Source organism: Enoplosus armatus, chromosome 17 (genome assembly GCF_043641665.1).
Source record: "Enoplosus armatus isolate fEnoArm2 chromosome 17, fEnoArm2.hap1, whole genome shotgun sequence".
NCBI lineage: Eukaryota > Metazoa > Chordata > Actinopteri > Centrarchiformes > Enoplosidae > Enoplosus > Enoplosus armatus.
The window spans coordinates 3,943,009-3,969,451 of NC_092196.1; the positions used below are offsets into that span (position 1 = coordinate 3,943,009).

General features: G+C 43.7%; 1 protein-coding gene across 1 annotated transcript in view; it reads left to right on the forward strand.

The window, feature by feature from the left end:
* The window catches only part of caskin1 (CASK interacting protein 1), an 86,527-nt gene extending 60,334 nt beyond the window's left edge, over positions 1–26,193 (forward strand). The window contains exons 8-24 of the mRNA XM_070923207.1: positions 1,332–1,440; positions 2,244–2,338; positions 3,217–3,334; positions 6,194–6,439; positions 10,407–10,511; positions 11,288–11,406; positions 14,370–14,451; positions 15,016–15,125; positions 17,780–17,890; positions 20,337–20,438; positions 20,535–20,673; positions 21,669–21,812; positions 21,963–23,203; positions 23,315–23,620; positions 24,047–24,677; positions 24,811–25,315; positions 26,097–26,193. Of these exons, the coding sequence (XP_070779308.1) occupies positions 1,332–1,440; positions 2,244–2,338; positions 3,217–3,334; positions 6,194–6,439; positions 10,407–10,511; positions 11,288–11,406; positions 14,370–14,451; positions 15,016–15,125; positions 17,780–17,890; positions 20,337–20,438; positions 20,535–20,673; positions 21,669–21,812; positions 21,963–23,203; positions 23,315–23,620; positions 24,047–24,677; positions 24,811–25,315; positions 26,097–26,193 (4,260 nt within the window). The remainder of the gene's footprint in view (positions 1–1,331; positions 1,441–2,243; positions 2,339–3,216; positions 3,335–6,193; positions 6,440–10,406; positions 10,512–11,287; positions 11,407–14,369; positions 14,452–15,015; positions 15,126–17,779; positions 17,891–20,336; positions 20,439–20,534; positions 20,674–21,668; positions 21,813–21,962; positions 23,204–23,314; positions 23,621–24,046; positions 24,678–24,810; positions 25,316–26,096) is intronic.
* The last annotated feature ends 250 nt before the right edge of the window (positions 26,194–26,443 follow it).

The following is a 26,443-nucleotide window of genomic DNA, read 5'->3' on the forward strand; positions in this document are numbered from 1 at the left end:
AACATCTACGAATAGAATACAGAGCTCCCAAAATCCCTCGACTGTTCTCATCAAAAGGAAATGGGAAAGACAATTGGGCCTGGAGGTAACTGAGGAAGATTGGAATAATGTTTGGGAAACTCAGACTGCTCCTGGCTTGAGGGGCTCTCAGGGCCTAAACCAAATCTGATATGGTGTTCTTCTCCTGGGAATCTTTTAATCTTTTTCATAATGACAAGAGATTATCAAATAGATTTTAAGATTTTTTAACTAGCAAATTTCTTTTGTGGATAAACAGCATCAGATACAAGTATCTTTTATATGTCATAAAACATGTCTGGAGTCACAAGGAAATGGCTGCAGGCAAAACGTCCAGCTGGAATGTTATTGTCAATGAAACAAACTTTGCATTAAGTCTACAGTACAGAAATATGTCAAACACTGGAAAAGACTGACCTTTTTCTATGACTTCATTTGTACCAACAAGATGTAACCCAGTGCATACGTCATTGAAATACCTTTAAAATACCAATAAAAGTAAAGCTGCGAAAATCCTTTTTAATCCTATTGTAACAGACAGTCTCCTCACTATGAAAATATTGTTAGATAGGGTTCCTTGGGAAGTGTTAAATGCATTAAATGTAGAGGGGGTCTGAGGCCTATTGCCTATTTATGAGAGGGTTTGGAAAATCCCTACATCCCCATGTGACAAAACTGAGGCACAGAAACATTGCAATGCGAGAGAGACATGATGCAAATTGCTCATTTGTGCTGGTGACATTAAAAAGCCACAGGGTTTATGAAAACAAGCAGGGCAATATGTTTTAATGGCTGTGTGTGTTCCAGCATGAGAGGCTAACGTTGTCATTTAGAGCCCCCCGCCTGTGAAAGGTTACGAGTCTTTGCCCTGAAGCGTCTTCAGACTTAATTCATCTTTGTTCTCCGAACTACATTTGATCCAGTACATCTGAATGTGATATTGCTCTCCAGCTTTTGACTGTGATGAGTAGAACAGCTGCAGGGGATGAGCGAGCATGGGTTATTTTCTGTAGACGTCATGATGGTCATTTATTAAGTCCCTGAGGTGTGTAATTATTATTATGAAGAGACTGATTTATGAGTTTTAAGTAACTGGATACTGTGTGTGTTGATCTTTCTTGCATAAACAGGTACGTATGGTAAAATGTAATAATTCGTAAGGTAATATAGTACAGAACAGTTGTTACAAACTTGACAATAACAGAAACCCTCGAGTCTGGTTTCCCTTTCTGATTCCTCACTTTAGGTCTGCATGAAACAAACTAAACCAAAATGTAATTGAAAAAGGCAACATCTTCTTTTCTCCTCCACAGAGTGGCATCAATGCCACAGTGAGAAACACCTACAGCCAGACTGCGCTGGACATCGTCTACCAGTTCACTGCAACACAAGCCAGCAGGGAGATCAAACAACTGCTAAGGGGTAGGGTGGATGGATGGATGGGTGGATGGATGGATTTCATTTCTATAAATGAGAAAATGGATGGGAGTAAAGAGTGGCAGAGACACAGAGAAAGTTAGCTTAACTTGCAAGGTACAAATGAAAAATTCCCTTTTAACCCTTTTTAGATCACATCCCCGGCCATTTTGTGCACCTATTTAACAAATGCCAAAATATGAAAATCTTTGTTTTATTATATCAAAATCCAGTCATGTTTTCTTCCTGTAAAACAAAATATGACGTGTCCTTATATAAGCTTGAACCAACCAATTTCAATAATATATCATGACATCCACCCATCAATCGATCTTCAACTTTTAGCGGCACAGAGCTAACATTCGTTCATTAGTTAGCTAGCTAGCAACGGCGTGGTACGTCGGTTATGACGTGCCCACTTTTCAACGTTCAAATCAAACTCCTCCCAACGTTACGTCCCGCCCGCCTTTCCTGTTTCACTCGGAAATACGTCACCATACGGAAGCTAGACACTCTCAAAGTGCCGTTTCATCTCGACTTCAAAGAGAACCTCCGAACTGTACACATGATCACATAGATTCTTGTTGGCATATGATGGTAATACAGGTGATTTCTCCAACAAAACACATATAGTGTCCCCTGCAAATTGGTCTGGCGATGTCAGGCTACATATTGTGTGTTTTCTGCTCAAAATTAGCTTGTATGTGTCTGCTTGTATTTGAAAGTGTGGTTCAGCTGATTTAGGGTAAGGGTTAATGGACATTTACTGTAATGTGCAGTATGATTTATTGTCTCTCTCTGTCTCTCAGATGCGTCAGCGGCCCTTCAGGTTCGGGCTCTGAAGGATTACTGCAACAACTACGACCTGACCAGCCTCAACATCAAAGCAGGCGACGTCATTACGGTAAAACACGCCCACACACAAAATGTTATTAGGGACAGACACACACGCTGAGCATTTCTGACATTGATGCTGAAACGTGATGCTAGCTAAGCTCTGTTTGTTGACTGTAGTGAGGTTTGAGGCTTTCACATTTTATTTTAGTTTGTTGACGAATTTCATCAGTTTCGGGGTCGCTATCCGCTAACATGGAAGGGGGCGGGGTTTATGACCTATGCGGCAGCCAGCCACCAGGGGGCGATCGAGATGTTTCCGGGAGCTGTCGTGTTGCAGATGAAGTTTGGGGGTTATTATTGCAGCAATGTTTTTTGGGAACGTGTGTGGAGAGTTGTGAAACTGTATCTCAATCTGTATGTGCATGGTTGGAGTGTGGCAAAAGTTTCACGCAAGTAGGCGTAGTTGAGGCGGAACTGACGAATTGTCTATTTTTCCAATCGCTCTTTACAGAGGAGCAATATGTTCTAAAGCTGAGTGCCGCTCAGAGTGAGTTGTCAGCTCTCTCGTCTCTCTTTGTCCTCAGTATACTTCCATAGTTTGGTGAGATTACTAATGAACGTGCAAGAATGAGTGACGCGTCCCTCTTCTACTACGAATCTGTCTTACAGAAACATGCATTCACTTGCTACACTGCAGTGCACCCGCCACAGGGGATTTTAGACAGCTCTTAATGCAGTTTTGCATTTCTGTTTGACAGGAAAAAAGATGGTTCTTTGAGATTTAATTTAGAATAGCTCTAAATAATATTATTAAACCAGTAGACCCAGTTTAGGGTGTAAAATTCACACAAATGCAAATTATGCTCTCATTTTTTATAGAAATAAAAATGAATAAATGTGTATGCAATTCACGTGTTTTCAATATTATTGTTGTAACCAACACAGGTTTTGGAGCAGCACCCTGACGGACGCTGGAAAGGCTGTATCCATGACAACCGAACAGGAAATGACCGGGTGGGCTACTTCCCTTCCACCATGGTGGAGGTCATCAGCAAGCGCACAGGTGTGTGTGCACTCCTATGTGTGTGTGTTGTGTTGTTACTATTCAAATCGTGACCAAGCTGACTGTCTGGATAAAGTGTCGGCCAAGTGGCATGGGGACATATTAACACACATTTTGGACTAAACACAGAAGAAGAACTTGGAGAAAGATAGAAAAAGAAGAGGAAGAAGAAGATGAAGAAAAGTGAAGCGAATAACGTTCTAGCCTGTCTCTTGAGAAGGCACTTAACCGTGCCATCTCATTAGTTAGAACTAAACGGTTAGAATTAAAAATCATATCAGAGGATTTCATCTCTTTCATGTCACACACTGGGAGAGAAGCACAGTGGAACCAAACACCCAGACGTCAACCAGCATTACCAAAGGTGTAATCCAAGCTTAATGTTTGGGATCCATTTTAGTTGCACTTCCACCATCATTTTTAAACTGTGTTACAATTGTACCTGAATGAAAACAGAAAGTTTGTAAGAGTTCAGGCTGATAATGATGATGTGGTTCAGTTCTCCTCGCTGACACTTAGCATTACCTGCTGAATTACAGCAGTTCTTTATTCTCTATTTTGGAAAATACGCTTATGGTTTTCTTGCCTAGGATTAGATGAGAAGATTGATACTACTACTACTAAACATGAAGCTACAGCATTAGCAGTAGCACAAAGACGGAAACTGAGTGGTTGAATGGAGCTCAGGTGTGTGTGCATGTGTAGCTATAATATATAATTGTATCCAATTTGGACCTACAATATTCAACATTTAGTTCAAAAATATGTCCACACTATTTGACATGTTAGCCTATAGTATACTATGTGTTCTGTATTTAGTTCATTCACTAAAGCTATGTATATCTCTTTTATATTGAGTAGAATATTCAAATCTAAGATGCTAGTTTTAAGCATCTTGTGCATTGTTACCACATTGTTTTCAGCTACTATGGCATTTGAACTAGACGAGACTAGAATTTAAAAAATAAATTAGCAACAGGTAAAATGCCGGTGGGTTGAAGAAGTTAAAAGTTGTGATATTAATTCAATATAGCTAATTTAGCTAGCTCTACTTTTGGAAATACTTCTAAAGAGTAACAATATACCTGTCAGCTACGCAGTTCAATATAAACAGAGAAAGCCGGCTTGAACATGAAGTTGAACATTTTGTGAAATACGTTTAGTCGCTTTCTTTCTGAATTGACCCCACTCTTGGGTCTCTAAGGTAAATATGAAGCTGCCGTTAGCTTAACTTAGCACTGGAAACATAGGGAAACTAGCTAGTCTGGCTAAGTCAACAAACTCCACCAACAAGCACCTCTAAAGCTCACTAATTAACATCTCGCTTGTTCAATCTGTACAAAAAGTGAAGTGTAAAAAGGCTACCTATTTCCACCTGTTTCTGGTGTTTGTGCCAAGCTAAGCTAAGCTAAGCTAAGCTAATTGGCCACTGTTGGTAGCATCATATTTACCAAACAAATGTGAGAGTGGTATCAGTTTTCTCATCTAACGTGCGGCGAGAAAGCTAATCAAGTGAAAGATCTGCCAGAGTTACAGGTGTAATTTTGGTGTCATCTCTGTGTTTTCAATACAGGCAAGCTGAGCGAGTAATGTGTCAATCTCCCAAAGACTATTTTAACGTCCTTTTTTTCCATTTTATATCACCATAACGAGCTTTTTGCCTCTCTGGTGAGATCTGCAGAGCACATTCACATCCATCCCGCCATCCCAAAGTGTCATTGCGCAGTCACAAAGAGGCTCAGACGTTTTTTAACTGTGTATTGGTGTCTGTCTGTAGGTCTGGTATCTCTGTTTGTCCATGCGTCTGTCTCTCTGTAGTATTATGTCTACTTGTCTCGGTTTGTATGCCTTTATCTCTGTTACTATCTGCCTTCATCCCCCACGATCACAGAATTGTCACTCACCACCTTTTTCCACATGATCTCTCCTCTCTCATGTAGTCGCCTTTTCTGGTCACCATCCTCTCCTTTGATCACTGTATAGTCCTTTTACCACTATGGAACCTGCTCCAAATCAAGGGAAATGCCATTTTCGCTGCATCTGTCCTTACATACAGTGCATTATATAACAGCTGTGGATGCAGTACAAAACAGCTGTACCCCCCCCCCCCCATTCATCTTGCACAGCCATACTGACTAATCACTGCCACACACACGCTTGGGGCTACAGCAGCTGTTTTAGCAAGAGGTTTCATTTACCCAACTGTTTTTCATCAATTTTTAATTATTCTTTTTTTCCCACCATTCCTCCCCAGTCAGTCTCTTCTACATGTTGTGCACCTCTTAGTCTTTTTCCTCCAACAAGGATGCTACATCAGACTTTTTTTCAACTAACATAAATAGCCAATTAGGACTTCAACTACTGACAGAAATATGAGTAAAATATTTGTTCCTGCACTAGTCTACACGTAATTGATCTTAATGTTGCAGCAGCCATCGCGATCAGAGTGAGACATACTGTACAAATCCTGTTACATGTGCTTAACGTTGTATGCTATCATGTGATAGTACATACTGACTAGATTATCAGCTACTGCTCATCAGTCCCTGAGACCATCTCCTCTTTGACCATCCATCACTTCCCCCTTCACCTCTCCACACGTTTCATTTCAACAATGCCCATGTTTATTTGTCCTCTCCTCCTCTTCGTCCTCCTGCCTTTAACATCCGCCGTGTCCTTCACCACCTTTGATTTCTTTGTTTAATTTTATAACCTCAGCCTTTGTTTTTAATTTTCTTTTTTTCCCCCCCTTTTCTTACGTGTAATTCTCTGTTTTGTCGTTTGTTTGTTACGTGGCGGTGGTTCACTGTTGGCTGGTTGTGTGTGTGTCGGTGTGTCGTCACGGTGGGTGTAATCTAGGTTTGGCCAGCACAGTCATTTGCACTCAACAGTTTCAAAAGATACCGCTGGTTCCTCCGGCGACGGTTGCCCCTGCCAACGCGGTAGTCAACGGCAACGACACCACGTTCCATCAGATCCATATCCTGCCTCCACCGCCTCCTCCTCCACCACATTCTCATCAGCCACTGCTTCCACTTTTCACTTCCTTTGGCTATAACAAGTCGCCCGTGACAACCCCACAGGGAGACACACCCACTGCCCCAGGTACACGCCCCCTTTTTCATTATTATTATTATTATTATTATTATTATTAAAGCTTCAAGGGATGCTTTCCTCTGGTCTTTTTTATTAAGTATTGGCCAGTAGAAAAACTCTTATTTCCGATTGGTCATGTAAGACTCTGATTGGTGTTTTAAATGTTAAATGTAAGAAGGCATCCATTGACGTTTTCTATTATGGATCATTATTTATGTAATTTTATGTAATTGTGTTGCTGTAACTTTTGTTTTTCTGTTTTTTGATGTCGTCATCTCCATTACTGAGAGCCAAAGTCAGCTTTTAGACAGGAGTCTGAAGTGTTCAGGCCCCCTGCCATTCCTAATCATAGACATGAGAGCTTGTTGGACATATGTGATGAAAGATGAAGAGAGAAACATTTCTTGGTCATCGCCGTATTAAAATATGTTAAACATGCAGTTACACAACATATGACCAAAAACCATATCCCACAAAAAGGTCACTTGAATAAACCTTTTTTTTTTAAAGGCCCCATTTAAAGGAATTTGGATACTTTCCAAATGTGATTTAAACCACTTTCATTTGCACATAGTCACATATATTGTATTATCAATGAATCTCAGTAGATTTCGTCCAATGTGGTTTTCCTGGGCTACATGCAAATCAGGGTCGACCCTACTCCAGTCAAGAGGGTGGCAGTAATAGAGATGTGCCAGTACACCCGTTTTACTCTTTGCTGATGGCAACAACACTGCCAACAATTTCTGTTCTGTTCTATTTTCAGAACACAGCACAGCACTCTCATCTTCATTAGCATTAGAACATTTTATACCGGCACATCCCTAGGTGGTAATACGCCTCAAGCGGTTTGGTAACTGCCAAAAAACACTAGAAGAATAAAATAACTTGTGCAGTTAAGCAATTTAGTTACAACAGTAAAACCCATGCAGATCACTTCTCTCTCACCCACACAGAACACTCAATAGTTGCACTGATCAGGGATCAGATAAAAGCTACAACAGCACAATAAGCTCCTCTGTATGACTGTACGTGTTGAAATCACTGGAGGTGCTTTCTGTGCTCAGAGAAATCAGATAACTATTTGATCAGCCTAAGACGCATTAAGTGGCTAAGTGTACATGAGCTATTACAGGTTTAATCTATCAAGATTTTCAATAATCAGACCACATTTATGATACTATTTGTGGTCTGTATTCTTTTAGAAATGGACATTTTCATGGGTTTATATTCTGTAATTACCTCTCTATATAGTAGTTTTCTTTGTCAGTGGCGGACTCCGCCATTCCTATGCTGAATTCAAATTGCCCGCATGTAATACAGCATTACAGTTTGTAATTTAAGGCTGAACCATAACTCTGGCCTTTTTTTGACCCTTGAAACCCCAAGATTATGCCAGTTGCTTAATTTCAGAGCTACTAAATTAATGTTAGGCTGATGGTAACGTTAATCTAACCCTAACCCTCATAATTAATCAGCTCTCACATGAGGCTCCATAGGGCCAGCCACAAAAACATCTAAAGCACTTTATTTGAATGTATTCATGGCTTGCTCTGTAATAAGACATGTCTGTTCACCTGAGTTTGGTTTGTGCTTCAGTTTATTGTCTTGGTTCCTTGTTTTTTGCGGTTCTTATTTTTTCCTTCCTTCCTCCTGTACTTTCCTCTTTCCCTGTATATCACCACTGTCCCAACCACCGAGACAACCCTGCTAGTTTCTGAAACACACCCGCATCATACACCCAAACTCTCTCCTGACCAGACTGTGTGTACAAGCCTGTTTTTCTGTTCTGTCCTCGTCCTGAGTGTTGTCGTCTCGTCTTGAACACCACTTTTACCCACCTTGCACTTATGCCCTCAATGTGCGTGTGTGTGTGAGTTGTTATTGTTGGGAATACATAAGTAAAAATCGAGCATCCACACCCGGCTGTGGACAGGTGAATAAGTCTAGAACTGTTAAGAATGCTCTGAATCACAGTTTAACATGATCTGAAACAAAACCAGTGAGCACAGTTGTCATATCACTTTGAGCAGAAATATACAGTTGTTTTGTGGAAAGTTTATGTTTGGAGTGTATGTATGGAGTTTAATGACAGCTAAGTTTGTCAGGGGTTTAGCTAGAGATGTAGCTTCAAAAGACAAGCTTTCATGACATTAACAGGTGATATAGTATCTGGAATAATGCTAATTCACTCTTAACAGTCTTTAGCGTTTGTACGTCCGTTCTTGGATTCTTGAACACAAGGCGTTAAAAATACATGCTGAAATTATGTATTACATGCAACGATTTGCAAGTCATAAAGTGTAAAATGTCAAGTGTTATGTAAGAGACCCAAATGCATGGTTAGAAAATGTCACCCAGGATGTTTTGCAGGTAAGGCACTCGCTGACAGTAAACTGTAAACTCTCTACTCTGTGAATGGGAGCCTTCACTGGACACCATTTTGTTTCCTCCAGGGGAATAAATCCATTAAGACAAAAAAAGTCCAAAAATGGGACCACAGCTCCCAAATGAAGACAAAATATGATGCTTTTACTTATAACTTGATCACATTGGTTGAAAACAGCAAATAGTTTGAAGTCAAATCAAAGGCTGTTCTCTTTAAAACGGTTCGGCCGTTTGCTTGAGGTCACTTGGAGGGATGCAAAATGGCCACAAGAAGGAGCTGCGGCATCACATGAAAGCAAATGAAACTTTTTAATGTGTGTGTTTCTCTGAAGCACCGTTGGTCCCACACATAAACCATTTATAAACCCTTATAAAGACGGTTATAATGGTTTATGACACTCTCCAAATGCACTACAGCAGCCCCATTCTGACAAGGCTTACATATATAATCACACACGTATGGATGCATTATATATGTGTATGTACATTATGGCATATATGTGTATATACGCAGATATTCATGTTATGGATTTATTTATGTACTATGGGTATATAAATGTTTTCATATATCTATATATATATATGCTGTATTTTCTCTGTGTATGCATGTGTGTGAGGATGAAAGTGTGGCGTGTAAGTGAGTGTGCAACTACATCCTTTTAAAAAAAACCTCCCTTATCCGCCTTTACCCCATCACCCTGCTCTCCTACTGGCCCCTCTGTAAATTGTTTGTCAAATTAATTTAATTAACCCCACCTTACCCTTCTTTTTCTTAAAATATCAAGCAGATTACAGCGCCCGTAAGTAATTTGTAGTCAGTCGTGAGTGATGTGAGGTAGTCTGAGCATTGCAGTAGAAATGTCCAATACTCCTCATTTTAGATGATTTAAGGTGCAGTGGAGGGTACAAATTGATATTAACCTATACTACCACTATTCGTAATATCAAATTGACATACCTAAACTAATTCTAATTAATACAAATATTCTGTAAAATTATTTTTTGTTTTCTTTACATCAGTGGTTTTATCATAGCATCAAATTCAGGTTTAGGGATACATAAAAGCTGATAATGGTTTGAGTCTAAATTTAAAGCTGCACTAATCAATATTTTTATATGAACAATGGATCAAATGACTAAGTATAATTAGTCTAATTATAAAGTATAAATAATAAGTATAATTTCAGAGGAGCAACCCCTCTGAAATTATACTTATTATTTATTTATTATTTATGAACCCCTGCAGAATTATGACTAGACTTTGGAGTTCCCCTCAGCTGTATGAAGCGTTGTAGCCTATTTAAGCTAATTGTTTTGGTTTTATGGCCTTGACTTTACCTAGCACCAAACAGCAGACAGACAAAGTTAGCGACTAGCATAGTGGAGCATTTAGCCGCTAAAGAGTCCTAACAACATTATAAGGTGAAAGTTTGCCAGTGTATTTCCAGCTTGTTCCGCTGCCCCAAAATTGACAAAAACATCAATTGTTGCTGCTTTAAATGCTAATTTTTGATAGAGGAAGGATAGCAGTGCTTCCAAGGCAAGTTTAGGGTCGGTTAGCGGCTAACGGTGGTGTTCTGTGTTAAAGGTTGTCGCGGCTCAGAGGCAAGTCCTCACAGCTCTCCCACCGCATCCAGCGGGCCCCATGGAGGCTCCAACGAAGAGATCTGGGTACTGCGCAAGCCAGTGGCAGGTAACGAAGCCCCGCTGCGCTGAGCCCGCAACCCCCTGACCAGGGGTCAAACAGTATCTGACATTCATTCAAAAAGGGCTTTTCTGCCTGGCACTGCCTTTCAAGTGTTGCAAATGTCCCCAAGAGCAGAATCCAGTTCTTTGAGCTGAAAAATTATGCTGTTTGAAGGCTTGCAGATACTCTTTGACCCGTTCCTGACAGTCCCCCATGTCCTGCTTATCCCTCCATCTGAAGCTTAGCTGAACTCAGTGGCCTTATGTGTAGGACTGCAGCCATCTGCATCGGTCTACAGTCTGTGTGTCTTTCCAGCTGGATGTATGGAGATGTTTCCATGTGAGAGAGAACAAGAAAACGTAGGAAAGAGAGAGAGGAAGACAAAAGATGTGTGTGTGTGTGTGTGTGTGTGTGTGAAAGCGAAAGGTGTGTATTGTTTACTCCACTTTCGCGTTTGTCGCTCAGTCGTCCTTCACCCCGTCTGTCCGTCCGTCCGTCTGTCCGTCATGTCCGTCATGTCCATCCAACCACATGCTGCCCAGTGCATTTCAATGGAGAGTCACACCTGTTACCACGTTGCTTTGGATATCAGCTAAACCACCCAATGTGTGTGTGTGTGTGTGTGTGTGTGTGTGTGTGTGTGTGTGTGTGACTGTATGTATGCATCCATCTGTTTGTTGCATGTGTGCACAAAATCTATACATATTATTTGGGCGGTTGCATGCGTGTTTGAATGCACGTACGTGTGTGTGTGTGTGTGTGTGTGTGTGTGTGTATTGCAGGTGGAGACCGCAGCAGTGTGGGTAGCTCTGGCAGTGTGACCAGTGTGAGGTCATCAGGCAGCGGTCAGAGTGCTGGCAGTGCCACACACATCCTCCATGCACAGGCTGAGGGGGTTAAGGTACTACACACACACACACACACACACACACAAATAAAATGCTGCCACAAACAAATGTGTGTAAACGCACTGCAGCTTTGTCGTGCTAGTTCATTTACATACTATTAGAAGAGGCGCAGATTAATCCTAACCAAAGGACACCTTTAATAGCGGAGACCAAAGAGAACAATAGCTGCAGTGTTTGAATGACGAAAGAATTTAAAAGACTTTACATACTGCTGAAAATGATTTCCCAATTATTTCCTGGGAAGTTTCCTGTGAAGAACTACATCATTTGGTGTCCAATTGGTACACTATTCATTTATTAATTTAAATGAATTGTGAGCGTAACAGAGAGAGTCAGTCACAGCAGGTCAGCTGAACATGCAAAAATACATACAGGCAAGCATACAATTCAACATGATGATGATAAATAAAGTTTCAAATAATAAAAAAATAACTGTGGTGGAACGAGGAAGTACTATACTGAAGTACAATATAATACATTTAAAAACTTAAACACACAATGCATTACTTTACTTTATACTTTATTTAGCTGAGTGTACTTCTGAGTGTTTTCACATGAGTGTATTGGAGCTTTTACTTAAAGCCCCTGACAACTTGATTTAATTTCTCTGTAACATTAACCAGCCATGGCTAGATAACCAACAATCAACGTTAAAGTTAAAAACATCCCCTAGTTGTCTGGACACAGTTAGAAGAGCACAGACAAAACAAAAAAAGTATAGAAATCACTCATCACTCACTCAAATAATCAAAATGGTTCTAACTTTGGCAGAAAATGTTATGTTCATACAGCGCTCTTCGTAAGAAGCGGACAGAGAAAATAGGTCCTTTAACCAAAGCATCTGAAGACTTCTTCCACCACTAATGAATAATGAATGAATATGTATTTGGGTTTTAATGGCGCAGTTCTTCAAGAAAACTTCTATTTACTTAGTTCTTATCAGGAAAACCTAGGAAACTAGGTATAATAACTTCCTGTTCACTCGGTATAATAACTATAATAACTAGGTGTAAACTTTGATGTAAACAAAGCGAGGAAATGAGAAAGGAGCGCAAACAAAACAAAACAAATGCAGATGCTTCCATACAGACCCTGATGTGAATCATATGCTACGGCACCATATCTCAAAGAACTTGGAGATTCAATATTAATATTAAGAACATTAAAAGTGTTCTTTGGCTTTAACACTTGAACACACTCTTAGATGCACAGATATACAGCATATATATGACCACAGAGACGCTGTAATGTGTGTGTTCTCAGTTTGAAGCTGTCTCTCAAGGTGGTTATTTACTCAGAAAAGCCGCCAGCTGCACATGTCGTACCTTTTCAGCAAGGGTCCCGTTAGGAAACTGCAAGTGAGACACTTTCTTAAACCTGCTGAAACATCCACGCAGCAAAATAAGACCCAGTAGCAGCCCAGGCTGACTGGTAGCATCTGTCTCCTCTGCGTCTCACTCCATGCACATCTCATCAGCGCTGGTCCGATTTTTATTGCGGCGGAAGCTTCGGGAGCGAGGTTTAAATGTGATTAATGTAGCAACAGTCGGCGTACATCTCATCTTTTTCCAGACAGACTTTCCTACAGAGATCGATCTTATCTGAGATGATGAGGTTTTCGAATTCGGCAATTGAGAAGGCAAAAAAAAAAAAGAACCCAACCACTTTATTACTTTCTTCCTGCTCAGGGCACATTCTTGTGTAAAGGCATCACTGTCCCATGAGGGTCACTAGATGACCTGGAAATGGAGCTTGCTAGTCATGCAGCCTGAAGCTCTAGATAATATATCATGGTATATTGTGATTTACAGTAGAATAAACTAATTGTTAAATCGAGTCTATGTAACATTTAAAAGAAACATCACATTCGTTCTCTAACAAATGAAAAGTTGAATTCCTTATAAAAGCAATAAAAGGAGCCACTCAGGTAGAGCTGCAACGATTAGTCGCTTCATCGATTTGCTGGTTTTCTTAGTCATTAATGATAGTGAATGAAGAGTCGTTGGGCTTTGGACTGTTGGCCTCGTATGACCAGTAGCTTAAGGGGGCTAAAACCAGCACGTTTGAGGTCAATGTGTTGACTTGATGGCTCTTCTCTACTCGTGCCACTGTGACAATACATTTTAGCATGTCACAGATAAACACTTCAGAAGTGAGCGTACCGTTTCCTGCGTGCCAAGCAAGTTGATTGGTTGATACAACTCCTGTCAGAAGGCGAGTTTGAAACGACGGTGAAAACAGACGTAAACACACCACAAACAAGTCCGCTGCATGTTCGCCTGCCTGCAGCCTGGAGAAGCAATCCCAGTTTTTAGGGTAATTCTGGTGTTTTTAAACCTGGGCAATATTTATTTATTTTTTTTACATATTTTGGAGCCTAAATGACTAATAGGTACCAAAGGTTTTGGAATTGGTCCAGTAAATTGCCTCAGCCGGTAAGATGACTTACTGACTCAACGTCGTCTGTCTGCAACAACTCACCTCGCGAGATTTCAGAGTGAGACTTCTCCTTGAGGGGGACTTCTGCTTCTGGTTTTTAAAAAAAAGATCTTACTCTTTAACAAAAAGGTCTATCTCTGTGGGGATCCTTTCCAGAATGTGGTCAGACACAAAAACAAGAACTTTTAGTCAACATATATTGACGGGCGTACTTGCCCCCAAGGATTACGTCGCAGCCATTGTAGCCCGTTGGCAGATGCCGGTGGAGGCAAACTACTGGACCAAATTCACCAAACCTTTTTGTGCCCATTAGTCATTTAGACCACAAAATATGTAAAAATAGGGCCCAGATTTAAAAACAATTTAACACGTTAGCTGCAACAACTTAAATAAAGTAATAAAGTAATTCTGAAATGGTGATAATATGTTGTGTTGGCAGCTTGTTTCACTAAATTATTGCTGCTTTAATGCAACTAAATGTAAGTCGCTACATGCCTGTTCATATGTGTATTTGCAGCTTTTAGCCACGGTCTTGTCCCAGTCGGCCAAAGCCAAGGAGCATCTACTGGAGCAGTCCAAGTCTGTGGACCAGCCTGCAGGTAGGACGGGGGCCAGCACGGCCCAGTCGCTGTGTTTCACTCTGATGAGTTTACTTACAGAAGGATTTTAGATATATTAGACTCTGTCCATACTTACACAAGTGTTATGAGGCTGGTGAGAGCGAGGGGAGGGCAATTGTTTTAAATAGAGAGAAAAACCACAGAGAAAGAGAGTCGGGTTAGAAAAGTAAGAGTCATAATCCACTGGTATTTAAAAAAATGTCATATCACTTCTACACACACACACACACACACACACACACTCACACACACACACACACACAGACACACAGATCTTGGCTGGTTAAACAGACAGATGGCCAAGGCAGGGGATGTAGGAGGAAGTGTAGAAGGGTGTAATTGGTTAAGACGGTTTGTTATATCTTGGGAGAGCAAGAATTTGATTGGTTCCTCATCAAAGCACTGACGGAGAGTTACCAGAAATTAATTGGTGGAGAAGGGTCGAGGTCAGGCTGGACGACAGGCAATCTCAGCTGTTGATCGGTGGGTTTACAGCGATGGGGCGACAGCTTGAAACCGGCCAATGGTTATTTCTCCCGGCAGGCTCCGCCAGCTCCTCTCGGACATCGAGCCAATCGGGCTGTCCACTCCATGAAGCGCCGCCTTACGACGCCACGGCAACCAGGAAGGGGGAGGGGCCAGGCGAGGGGAAGGTAGGACAGTCGCAAATTCCCCACAGATCCGGTCCTCTCTCCCTCTTTCATGCAAACACACACGAGTCACATACAGACAGTCAGCACTATCACTGTCTCACTGCAAGCAGATGAGAATGTAGCTCCTCAGTCACCTTAACCACAACCCTCTCAGTCATACACACATCATATATTTATACACACACACACACACACACACCAAGATGTCCCAGCGGTTTCTCTCGCAACTGGCCTCGTCCGTTCTGCGAGTGTTTGGATGCAGCCATGACACGGTGAGTGTGTGAATGGAAGATCTCCGGCTTGATCTTGTATGAATCTGTGAACGAGAAGTTTTCGTGTGTGTGTGTGTGTGTGTGTGTGTGTGTGTGTGCGTGTGCGTGTGAGAGAGAGAGCCTGTCCTTCTTTTGTTTATCTGCTACCTGCTGTCCATCGTTATCCACTCCTTTTAGTTGCAGCTTCTCTTCTTCCATTGCAGTATTTTTTTCTTCTTTTGCAGAGATAAATGTCTCTCAATTGATTGGTAGGTGAGCCTCAGGCAAGCGTAACTCTAGTTAAGATATCGAAGTGTGTGTGTGTATGTGTGTGTGTGTGTGTGTGTGTGTGCTGGCAGGTGCCCAGCAGTGTACATGTTGTGGGTGGACTAGCTCGGCACAAGAAGTGTGAAATCTGAGCTTACACCATGTACAGTAAACTGTTATTTACTGTAGAGAGAGAGTGTGTGTGTGTGTGTGTGTGTGTGTGTGTGTGTTTGTATATGTGTGTGGGCCCACATTTAAGTTCATGTCTCATTGTATAATCATTTCAAGCTTGATAAACCAATGAGCATATTTAAATAGCAGGTGGCCGTGGTGGTTGTGTGTGCATTGCTTGCCTACAGTATGTATGTATGTGTGTGTGTGTGTGTGTGTGTGCGTGCTGTCATGTAAGCCATGTTCTCACGGCCATCTGTTAGCTAGAGTCCCGATTCCTCAGCACCCCTCGTCCTAATATTTTCCTGGTAAATAAAGGCAGGATAAAGAGGACGAAAGACGGGAGGGTAAATCAATCAGCTTTCAGGGACGGTGTGGACAAGGAGGGTCTGGAAAGATGATGAAGAGAAGAAGATGAGGAAGAGACAGGCGGAATGGAGAATGACAGAAGGGATGTGGGACTTTAAAGAGAAAGCGAGTGTGTGGGAAGGAGTCATGTCGTGGTTCCACTCGCCCATCAGCATTTAGAGCAGGACATTGCAGAATCTATAATCTATATATAGACTATTCTAACCTGGTTGTGTATCTGGTAGCCCATCTATGTGTAGGTGCCCCATTGGCTGATATGTATGTGTATGTATATGACTGGTTGTCTTTTATATTTTTTTTTTAAAAACCTTTGTTTGTAATGTGTTGTGATGACCCTGATGAAGGCTGCAAGGCGAAACGCGTCAGTCTGACAATTAAGTTGTTCTCTGTGTTGCTGGAGACTGTTTCCCTTCTCCGTGCTCCGTAGTAAGTTGTGCCAGAAATCCCTACTCTGCCTCCACAGCACCAAACGTCAGACAGACACAGTTAGCAAAGCCAGATATTTCCCTCAGGAGTTAGGAGAGACCAAAATTGAGCTAAAAGGAGAGTAAATATTGGACTTACTTTCATCAGACAGAATTATGAACGAACAAAATGAACGCTTATGTCCCTTCGTAACTGCTGGATGTGTAAATTAGCAACCCTTGGCTATCAAGTTCAATACATCAACTTAAAAGGTCGTTTCAGCTTGTTTCTGCTGCCCCCAAGTGGCCAAAAAATCAGTTACTGCAGGTTCAAGTTGCAGTCCTCTGTATGTAGGCTTTATTTTGTTTTAGTCAAATTCACAACAATGCTAACCTAACTGAATTTGAAGTGTATTGTATTGTTTTGGGGAAGTGCAATTTATAAACTCACCAGTTTAAAAACAACATTTTAATTAAGTGTCATGTCAGATATGTCGATCATGTTTCATAGTACCTCTTTTACTCTTCAATCTAAATGGGTAATAGCAAGCTTAATGCTAGTCCCGTCAGTTGGTTCAGCTAGCTAGGTACGCAGCATTTCACCTGGCAGTTAGCAGGTGACAACTAATCTCTACATAAGAATTAGCTTGTGTGGTGCAACTTTTTTTAATTCAGTGATGTATTAATCTCACCTAAACACACATAGCTACAAGGGGGGGGGGGGGGGGTTAATGAGTGTGTGCACTTCTATGATATATTTTTTAGAGCTGTCGCCAACGCAAAACAGCGTCTTCTGGCCTCTCCCCTTCAAGTGCAAAAGAAACATCAACTCTACTTTGTCTTTACTGTCCAGCTGTAAAGTGATTAGACTGCTGCTGCTAATCTGCATCTCTTGCTGTTGCATTTGAGACTGTAGGCAGGGCCTTTCTCCTTCCTAACTTTAGCCTGGTTTTCACTACAGGGCCATGCAGGGCTAACCGGGGCTATTCATTGACTACTTATAGTGCCACTGAATCATTATAATCATCCATAAATGCATAAGAATATGAAGATACAGACTGACAGACATGGTGACTCAGTATCTAAATTGTGGCCCCTGTTTGGCCCCACTTGGCCCTGCTGAGAAAAAGTGGCTGTTGAAGAAGCAGACACGTAGCCGGTGACAGCATACCCCCTGTCTTCTCTCCCGTAGAGCTCAGAGGCCGTTGTCCAATGGCTGAGCGACTTTCAGCTGCAGGTCTACGCTCCAAACTTCCTGGGCGCTGGGTATGACTTGCCCACCATTAGCCGAATGACCCCGGAGGTAAGGCAACTGAACCCTGACCCCCCTGAACCCCAGAGAGGTCACAGGCACCTCCCAAGGACCACAATGGAAACAAGTCTGTGCGACTTTGATTTGTGCTGTCCTTGATGTCTATCAAGATGCATGTATATAATTTCACAAATTCCCAAATGAGCACAATCACACCACTCAACTAAACTGATCCCAGCTATCCCTTCCCCACCTCCCGCCAAACTTGTCCTGGTTGAACCTTTCACCTCTCACCCTGACCTCTGACCTGTGTCTCTCTCTCTGACCTGTTAAAAAATTATTATAATTAACAAAAAATATTCATGGTAATAATGTATTTTCAACATGTGAATGAATGTGATTCAAAATATTGAAATGGCTGTTGATGCAAGAGTCTACGAATGTCTAATTTAGCTAAAATGTTTGACATTGTAGTTTGACATTTCGGAAAACACTTATTCACCTTCTTGCCGAAAGTTAGTTGAGAAGATCGATGCCACTCTCATGTCTGTATGGTAGATATGAAGTCACCACCAGCAGCCAGTTAGCTTAGCTTAGCTTAGCACAAAAGACTAGCTGCTTCCCCCTGTTTACAAGTCTTAGTACTAAGCGTGAGAGTGGTATCAATCGTGTCATCTAGCTCTTGGCAAAAAAATAAGTGTATTTTAAAAAGGGCACATTTCCAATAACCTCAGTCTGTGGTTTCACAGCTGAAATCCTGATAACTTAATTTGCACAATATTTAAAAGCAATATTAAAATAATGCCTAAACTCATGACTCACCAAACCCACCTCTGTATTTTAACCACTTTTAGCGTTTCGGTTCGCCAGCCAGCCAAACAGCGTACAGTTGAGTCTCATGGCTCTCACTGACCCCACAATAAAAAACCTTAGATAGCAATTTCCAGTAAGCTCTGACAGTTTGAATGTATGCCATCTGCTTCGCAAGAAACATCGGAAAGCAGAAGTAAATGAGTGGAGGGCGAGGGAAGTCGAGCATGTAGCATCTAGAAATATGGATATTGTGTTCAGATCTAAAAGGCCAGTGAATATAAGAGCAACTGCTAATGTTGCTCTTTAAGTACGCTGGGTGTGTTAGTGGGCCTATGTTTGCTAATGTGTTGCCCATAACAACAAGATAAGATGATTGTTGTGTTTTACTGTGGGTTATGGTGAGTCTTTCTGCCCCCTAGTGGTCAAAAATGCCTTAATGCAGCTTTAAGTAACAAGGGAAAGTGATCAAGGAAAACGTAAAGCTGGACCTATCTGCTTAAATGAACAGCAACAAAGCTCCATACTATTGTTTGGATTCCTGTAACAAAAAAAAGTATGTTTACCCACTGAAAGTGATGAATTGAGTGCCCCTTTAAACGAAATATTTCGAAAAGTAAATAGTAGTAAATAGTAAATATGTTCACGTTGTTCTTTTGGATCAGCCCAGTGAAACTCTGTTATGTCATATCATCATTATGTTCAAATGGCACCAGGCAAGTTTCTAACAAAAAAACACCAGTCTGAATTACAAATCTGGAGCTTAAAAAAGGGAAAATTCAATGAAATACAAAAATCAAAAATTAAAAATAAGCTCACAACCTCCTGACCCTCCCATCACCTTCAGCGATGCTGCTGCTGCTGCTGCTGCTGCCTGTTCTGAGGAACGAGACCGATGCTCTCTGCCACGCTCACCTACATACAAATAATTTATAGCTTACATAAATTATTTGTGTATATATACACACACACACTCCGGTGCTATTGCATGCTGAATGGTTCAGAGCTGAGCTGACTTAAGAAGGGGTTTTGTTATCAGAGATATGTCGTAGAATCCTCTCCTACTGTATGTCACATCTGCATATAATGTGTGAGTTATACAACCAAGCGTGTGTGTGTGTGTGTGTGTGTGTGTGATGATGTTTGTAAAAGTGTGTTCTTGTGTGTCCACCACAACTACCACTGAAACACACAGAAACAAAAGTAAACAGACACTTGACAGGATGACGCACTGTGTTTGTGCATTAATTACAGTTCCAAATAAATCTGCACGCCATCATTTTGAATTCACGTCGCTCGTGTTTAAGCACGAGCTTGTTTACTTCTGACAGAAATGATGAGTGCAAAGAGCTGAGTTTAAATCACGTTACGGAGAATCGAGCTGATTCTTTTCACGTAGATGCTTCCGTTTCACTGCAGACATTTGCTTTTGCTTTCCTGGCTTTTCTTATGATTTTGAGACATTCACATTTCTGCCCTGTTCTCCTCAACTGGCAGAAGCTTTCATCAGATGTCACGCTGTCACTTGTTTATTTGTGTTGCAAGTTTTCCTCTGTGTGTGTGTGTGTGTGAGAGAGAGAGACTGCTGGAGCCTTGGCGAGATTTGAATTCACTTTGTAGAGGAAAAGCCTGAACATGCCACTGCTGTACCTTACTTGCATGCTTGTGTTTGTGTGTGTGTGTGTAGGATCTGACTGCTATTGGAATAACTAAACCAGGTCACAGGAAGAAGATGACGTCAGAGATTAACAAGCTAAGTGTCAACGACTGGCTGCCTGAGCAGAAACCTGTGAGTAAAATTCCAACACGCAAAGACGTTACGCCTGTTTTCGAAGGCAAAGCCTTCCGCATGAGTGAGCAGCCATGTTTCTGGTGTTTCCTACAGGCCAGCCTGGGCGAGTGGCTGTCTGCTATTGGTCTAAGCCAGTACCACCAGGTGTTAGTGCAGAACGGTTACGAGAATATCGAATTCATCACGGACATCACCTGGGAGGACTTGCAGGAAATAGGCATCACCAAACTGGGTAAGACGCACGGATATACTTTGTACACATCAGAACATGTGACCACCGTGATAAAGTATCAACTTTATGTGCACTACAGTCAAGATTCAGCACTCTGGACAGCGATCTATGCTACGAATTTTATAAGGCGACAGCCACCCTGTAAATCATGAACAGACCAATGTGTTCAAAGTAATCCTGGTGTGGCGTCGACTTGCGAATGAAACTGACCAAACATAGCTAGAGGTTATCAGACAAGTTATAAATATAAGTGTCTATAATAAAGTTTATACTTTTACTTCAACCTCCAGTTCCCTTTACTTATCTACTCCCTGTTTATCCCACACAACAATTCCATTGTGGAAGAGATGAAGATAATGTTATGAAGATAGGTAGGTAAAGTATGGTCTGTGAACTTTCCAAGTGGTGTTAGCAGGCTAACTTTGTTAGCTTTAGCTTGCGTGCTAAAATGCTTTAGTTACTGTTACAGTTAATACAGTAATGCCACAGTATGCAGTACAACATAGGGGTGATTAACTTTATGTAGTTTTATGATGAAAGTTAGCTTCAGCTAGGTAAGCTAGCTGAAAAAGCCGGTGCTTGTGAAAAGGGAAATGTTATGTGAGGAAATTAGTAAACAGATAAATTATTAACTGTGTGGCCAGACTAAAAAATACCAAATGAAAGAGGTGAAAAATACAAGTTTTAATTTAATAAATAAAATTGAAAAAATAAAGCTTTTTGCTTTTGTTTTAATCAACTGATTGGAGGTTAAAGGGAAAGTATAATGCTTTGTATATCTTTTTACTGATAACCATATTTAGTTTCGGGCTTCAGTTGGCAGCCTATGTTCACATTCTGTTGAGGGAAGATCATACATAATATTATCAACAGAAATAATAATATAAAATATAAAATTTATTTTGATAAAAAAAAAATATAATTTAAAGTAATTGGATTTCTTCTAATTATCTGAATAAAACTAGAACTGTAATTCCGATCTTTCAATGTTTCAGGCCACCAGAAGAAGCTGATGCTGGCAGTAAAGCGATTGGCTGAAATACAGCGCACTTCAGATGGGCGGGGCTCCCTCAGAAAGAAGCCCCCGCCAATCACACAGCAGCAGGAAGTCATGTCAATGGACAGCCCACCTCCAGACGGTGAGCGAACAGGTCTGAAAGAGGTTTAACTTGAATCTACGGGAGTGTGTGCGTGCCTGATCTAATGAGAACGACAGTACAGTCACGACCTCCTGTCTTATTAAGATTAGAATTCACGTTCATTGGAAGGGTTTCTTTCTCTTTCTTCAGAGGTCATGTCTCCAAAGATGAGCACCTTCCAGGACAGCGAGTTGAGCACTGAGCTACAAAGTGCCATGATCCAGCCAGGTCAGGAGGTCAAAGCTCAGCGAACACGCAGCCTCAGCAAGGACCATGATGAGGTGATGACAGGAGGAGGAGGAGGAGGTGGAGGAGGTGGAGGAGGTGGTGGAGGTGGAGGTGCTGGGACACCTAAGAAGGAGGCGCGGACTATGAGGCAGCAGAGCAGCCAGGGAGGCACCTCCTCTCACAGAGGCAGTGTCTCCTCTCAAGGGAAACACCGTCACTCCCACTCCCATGCCCACTCCCAGCCTGCGCCTCCCTACACGCCCCCTCACACCCCTACCAAGACCAGAACCTCATCTTCCTCCTCCAGCTCCTCCGTCCAGAGCACAGCTTCTCCGCAGGCCAAACACAAGCCGTCCCCCCAGTTCATCCAGGGGGAGAGACCTCAGTCGCCGCGCTCCCACCCCCCTCAGTCTCCGACCCACCGCGGAGCTCCATGTCCCCAGCCTCAGCCCCAGCAACAACGACAGCCTCAAGTCCAGCCGCAGCACCAGGCACCCCCTCAGCACCAACCGCCGACACAGGTCACGGAGGTTAGGGAGAGCCAACAACCACAGGTCCCCCTCCTCTGCCTCCCGCCAGAGGCGGAGCTGGCTGAGGGAGAAGGAGCAGAGCCTTCTGCGCTCCAGAAGAAACGCGCCCACAGCCTCAACAGACACGCCGTCTCAGATGGCGAGTGTGAGGAGAAGGCGGGAGGAGTTGGGGGAGGGGAAGGGGAAGCAGAGGTAGCGGGAGGTCAGGGCTCTGCCGTCACCAGAGGGGAGGGAGGTAAATACGCCACCGTGACCCACCGAGTCAGCCGCAGCCACTCCGTCCGCAACCAGGACAAGAACGTCAACCGCAACCAGACGCAGTCCTTTGCTCTGCGTCAGAAGAAAAAAGGCCCGCCCCCGCCGCCACCCAAGCGCTCGAGCTCCGCCATCTCCAGCTCCAACTCCAACCTGACAGATGCCAACGCGCAGCCGCACGCACTCACCACCACGGGGGGGATGTTGGACGTGCCTTACCACCAACAGCGGCGCGCCAGCGACCTGGGGGTGTCCGTGGAGACGGGTGTTGTGGAGACGAGCAGTGTGGGCAGTGTGAGGAGCATCGCCGCCATGTTGGAGATGTCTTCTATAGGGGGCGGACCCAAAGGCATGGCGCTGCAGAAGAATTTCCTGCAGGTATTGTAGAGAACATTTTGTGTGAGTCAGTGTAGAAACATTGTCCATATACACTATACATGTTAATGAGCTACGCATGATCAACCAATCGTACTGCTGTGTGTTTACCAGGTGGGGAAAACACGTGATGCCATTGGTCTGGATGGTGAAGTGGTGAACCGACGGCGAACCATCAGCGGCCCTGTCACCGAACTGGTCGCGGCTGCCAGGCGGGACCAGCCAACTCCCTCCGCTTTCCCCTCGCCTTCCGCCCAGCCCGAAACCTCCCCTCCTCCTGTAAATTCCTCCTCTCCCCACCCTCCGTCCTCCCCCCACCCCAGCTCGGGAGGTAGCGGCAGTTCATCGGAGAACCTGCCGTTTGCAGAGGAGGGAAGCCTGACCATCCGCCGCCAGGGTCGGGGAGAAGGAGAAGGACAGGTAGCTATCTATATATATGTTTGTCTATCTATCTATCTATCTCTCTATCTGTCTCTCTATCTATCTATCTGTCTCTCTATCTATCTATCTGTCTCTCTATCTATCTGTCTCTCTATCTATCTATCTGTCTATCTATCTGTCTCTCTATCTATCTATCTATCTGTCTCTCTATCTATCTATCTGTCTCTCTATCTATCTATCTGTCTCTCTATCTATCTGTGTCTCTATCTATCTATCTGTCTATCTACATTATCTATCTATGTAATGTAATGTGCTAAAATCAAATGTGCTCTAATGTATTACAAATCCATAGTGGAGCTTCTGTGTTCTGTAAGCTTTATTTGTGTTATCATTTATCTTTGTCAATGTTTTTGACTGTTTGTGCAAAAATGAACTCTTGTCACGAATGTATGAATTTTCCGTTAGTGTGTATTTTGTGTTTGTCTGCAGGGTGACGGCGAGGGTCCCCGCGAGGGTCCCCAGGGAGACGGAGATTACACGCAGGAGGACATCTCCAGGGTCGAGGCCACGGCCACCTTAAAGCGACGGCCCCGCAGCTCCAAGCCCCACCCCAACGGCTCCGACTTCACCCTCCAGGAGTCGTCCACCGTCAAACGGCGGCCCAAGAGCCGCGACAAGGAGCCCGAGGGCTTCGCAGACCTGGCCGGGGCTAATGGAGAGCCTGCGGGGACCGGCCAGCCCAACACCATGCAGCCAGTACCCTACCAGAACGGCACGGCCACCATGAAACGCCGCCCGGTGTCTGATATTGGAGTGACAGAGCAGCCGCAGCCGCAGCCACAACCTCAACCTCAACCCCAACCTCAACCCCAACCTCAACCTCAACCGCAGCTGACTGCTGCTCCTCGAAGGGACAGCGTGGATCAAGGAGCTCCAGTGGGCAATGAAGGAGGTCCAGTGAGAAAACCAAAGCCACCAGTCTCTCCGAAGCCTGTCGTGGCACAGATAAAGAGACAGGCAGGCCCACAGACCCCCCCACAGCCTGCCTCCAACAAGAGAGTCCCCCTGCCAGGCCCTGGGACGCCTGGAAGCCCAGGTACAGTGTCTGATTGTGTGTTCCTTTAAAGGAGTGGCCTTTAAAGGTGTCAGTATGCTCAAAACTAACCTGTCTGTGGTGATATCAGTGATGCAGCCTTGCTCTTTTTTTCTCTCTCTCTCCATTTCTGTAGTGGAAGGAAAGAAGATCCCTCCACCTGTCTCGCCGAAACCGATGCCCCCGCCCACAGCACCCAAACCGGCCAAGCTCATCCACTCCATGACCAGCCCTCCCTCCCCAAACCCGGCTCCTGCCCCGGTCAAGCAGCATTCCGCGGTGGCCCGACAGACCAGCTCACCCCCCTACTTCCCCCCTTCCAACATCCCCAGCCCGCCAAACGCCAAGCCACTGAGCCCGTCTTCCCAGAGCCCCCATACCCCGCAGACTCCCACAACACCGCAGACGCCCCAGACTCCCGCCACTCCCAGCCCGACCCCGCCGCCTGTCAAGCCCCCTCGCTCCTCCATTGGCGGGGTGTCGGTGGACAGTGGGATGGCGGGAGGCGGGGTCACGGCGCCAGCAGCCACGACGACGGACTTCGGTGTGGATTCTTTGGTGCATCAGAAGCTGGAGGAGACGAGCGCGTCGCTGGCCGCAGCTCTGCAGGCCGTGGAGGATAAGATACTGCGGCAAGAGGAGTAAGGAGCGCGCGCGCACACACACACACACACACACACACACACACACACACACCAAGGCTTCTACTTTCATGGCGGTTAACTGGCTGTAACGCTGTCTAACTGTTGTATGAGTGACCATGAAATCTGGTAGATGGTATTCATGCCCCCCCCCTCAGGATGAATTGTAATCCCTTTTCATCTAGCGCCATCATCAGGTCAAAATATATTCAGTGCTTTGGTTTATGACCAAATACCTACAAAACTAATGGCCTTCCCATCAGCCTCAGCCTCCATTTTTTTCTTCGCGTGACAGTCGGACTAGCTCTCCACGGCAAAACAACAACAACTGCTGTTTCTCTATTGAAGCCTTCTATGTACATGAGTCATCAGCTGGTGAGGATATTTATGAGCTTTAGCCTCAGACTTGTGATGATGTGTAACCCATCAGCTGCGTATTTACCTTTTACAGGGTTCTCATTTTAACATGAGACACCTGTAAACATTAAAAATCAGCCGGAGACGGAACCAACGTTAGCTTCGTAAGCTAGCTAGCTACAGCTGGTTAGAAATGAGAAGCTTGCTTTTGTCTCCCTGTATCTGAAATCCAGGGTGCGTTGTTTCAATTCTGATGGTAAATCTGCCGTCATGGTCTTTGTAAGCTTGGCAGGCCAGCAGCACTAACGAGGGAGGGCGGGGTTTGCCAAATGGTGAATTTCACCAGCACATTCGAGTGTGAAAACTAGATTTGAAGTATTCCCCAGCAGCTGGTATAACGTTGTGCTTCTGTGTGTGCATTTAGCTCCGTGGCTGAGCAGAAGACCACGGTTAGCATCCTTGACGACATCGGCAGCATGTTCGACGACCTGGCCGACCAGCTGGACGCCATGTTGGAGTAACCATAGCAACCAGTCAGCTTGTCTCCACGTCAGCGCGGCATCACGAGTGACTCAGATGGCACAATGGGCGATGCGCCTCTCTACCTCTCTCTCTCCATCCGTCTCTCTCTTCCTGTCGTCCGTCGGTCCGTCGCTGCTCTGGAAAACCTCTTTTCTCCTCCTCCCCTCTTCTCCTCGGCTCATCCCCGGGTCGCTGATGATGAATACGATGACGGAGCAGCGCCACGGGCCCGGACAGACATGTGGCAGA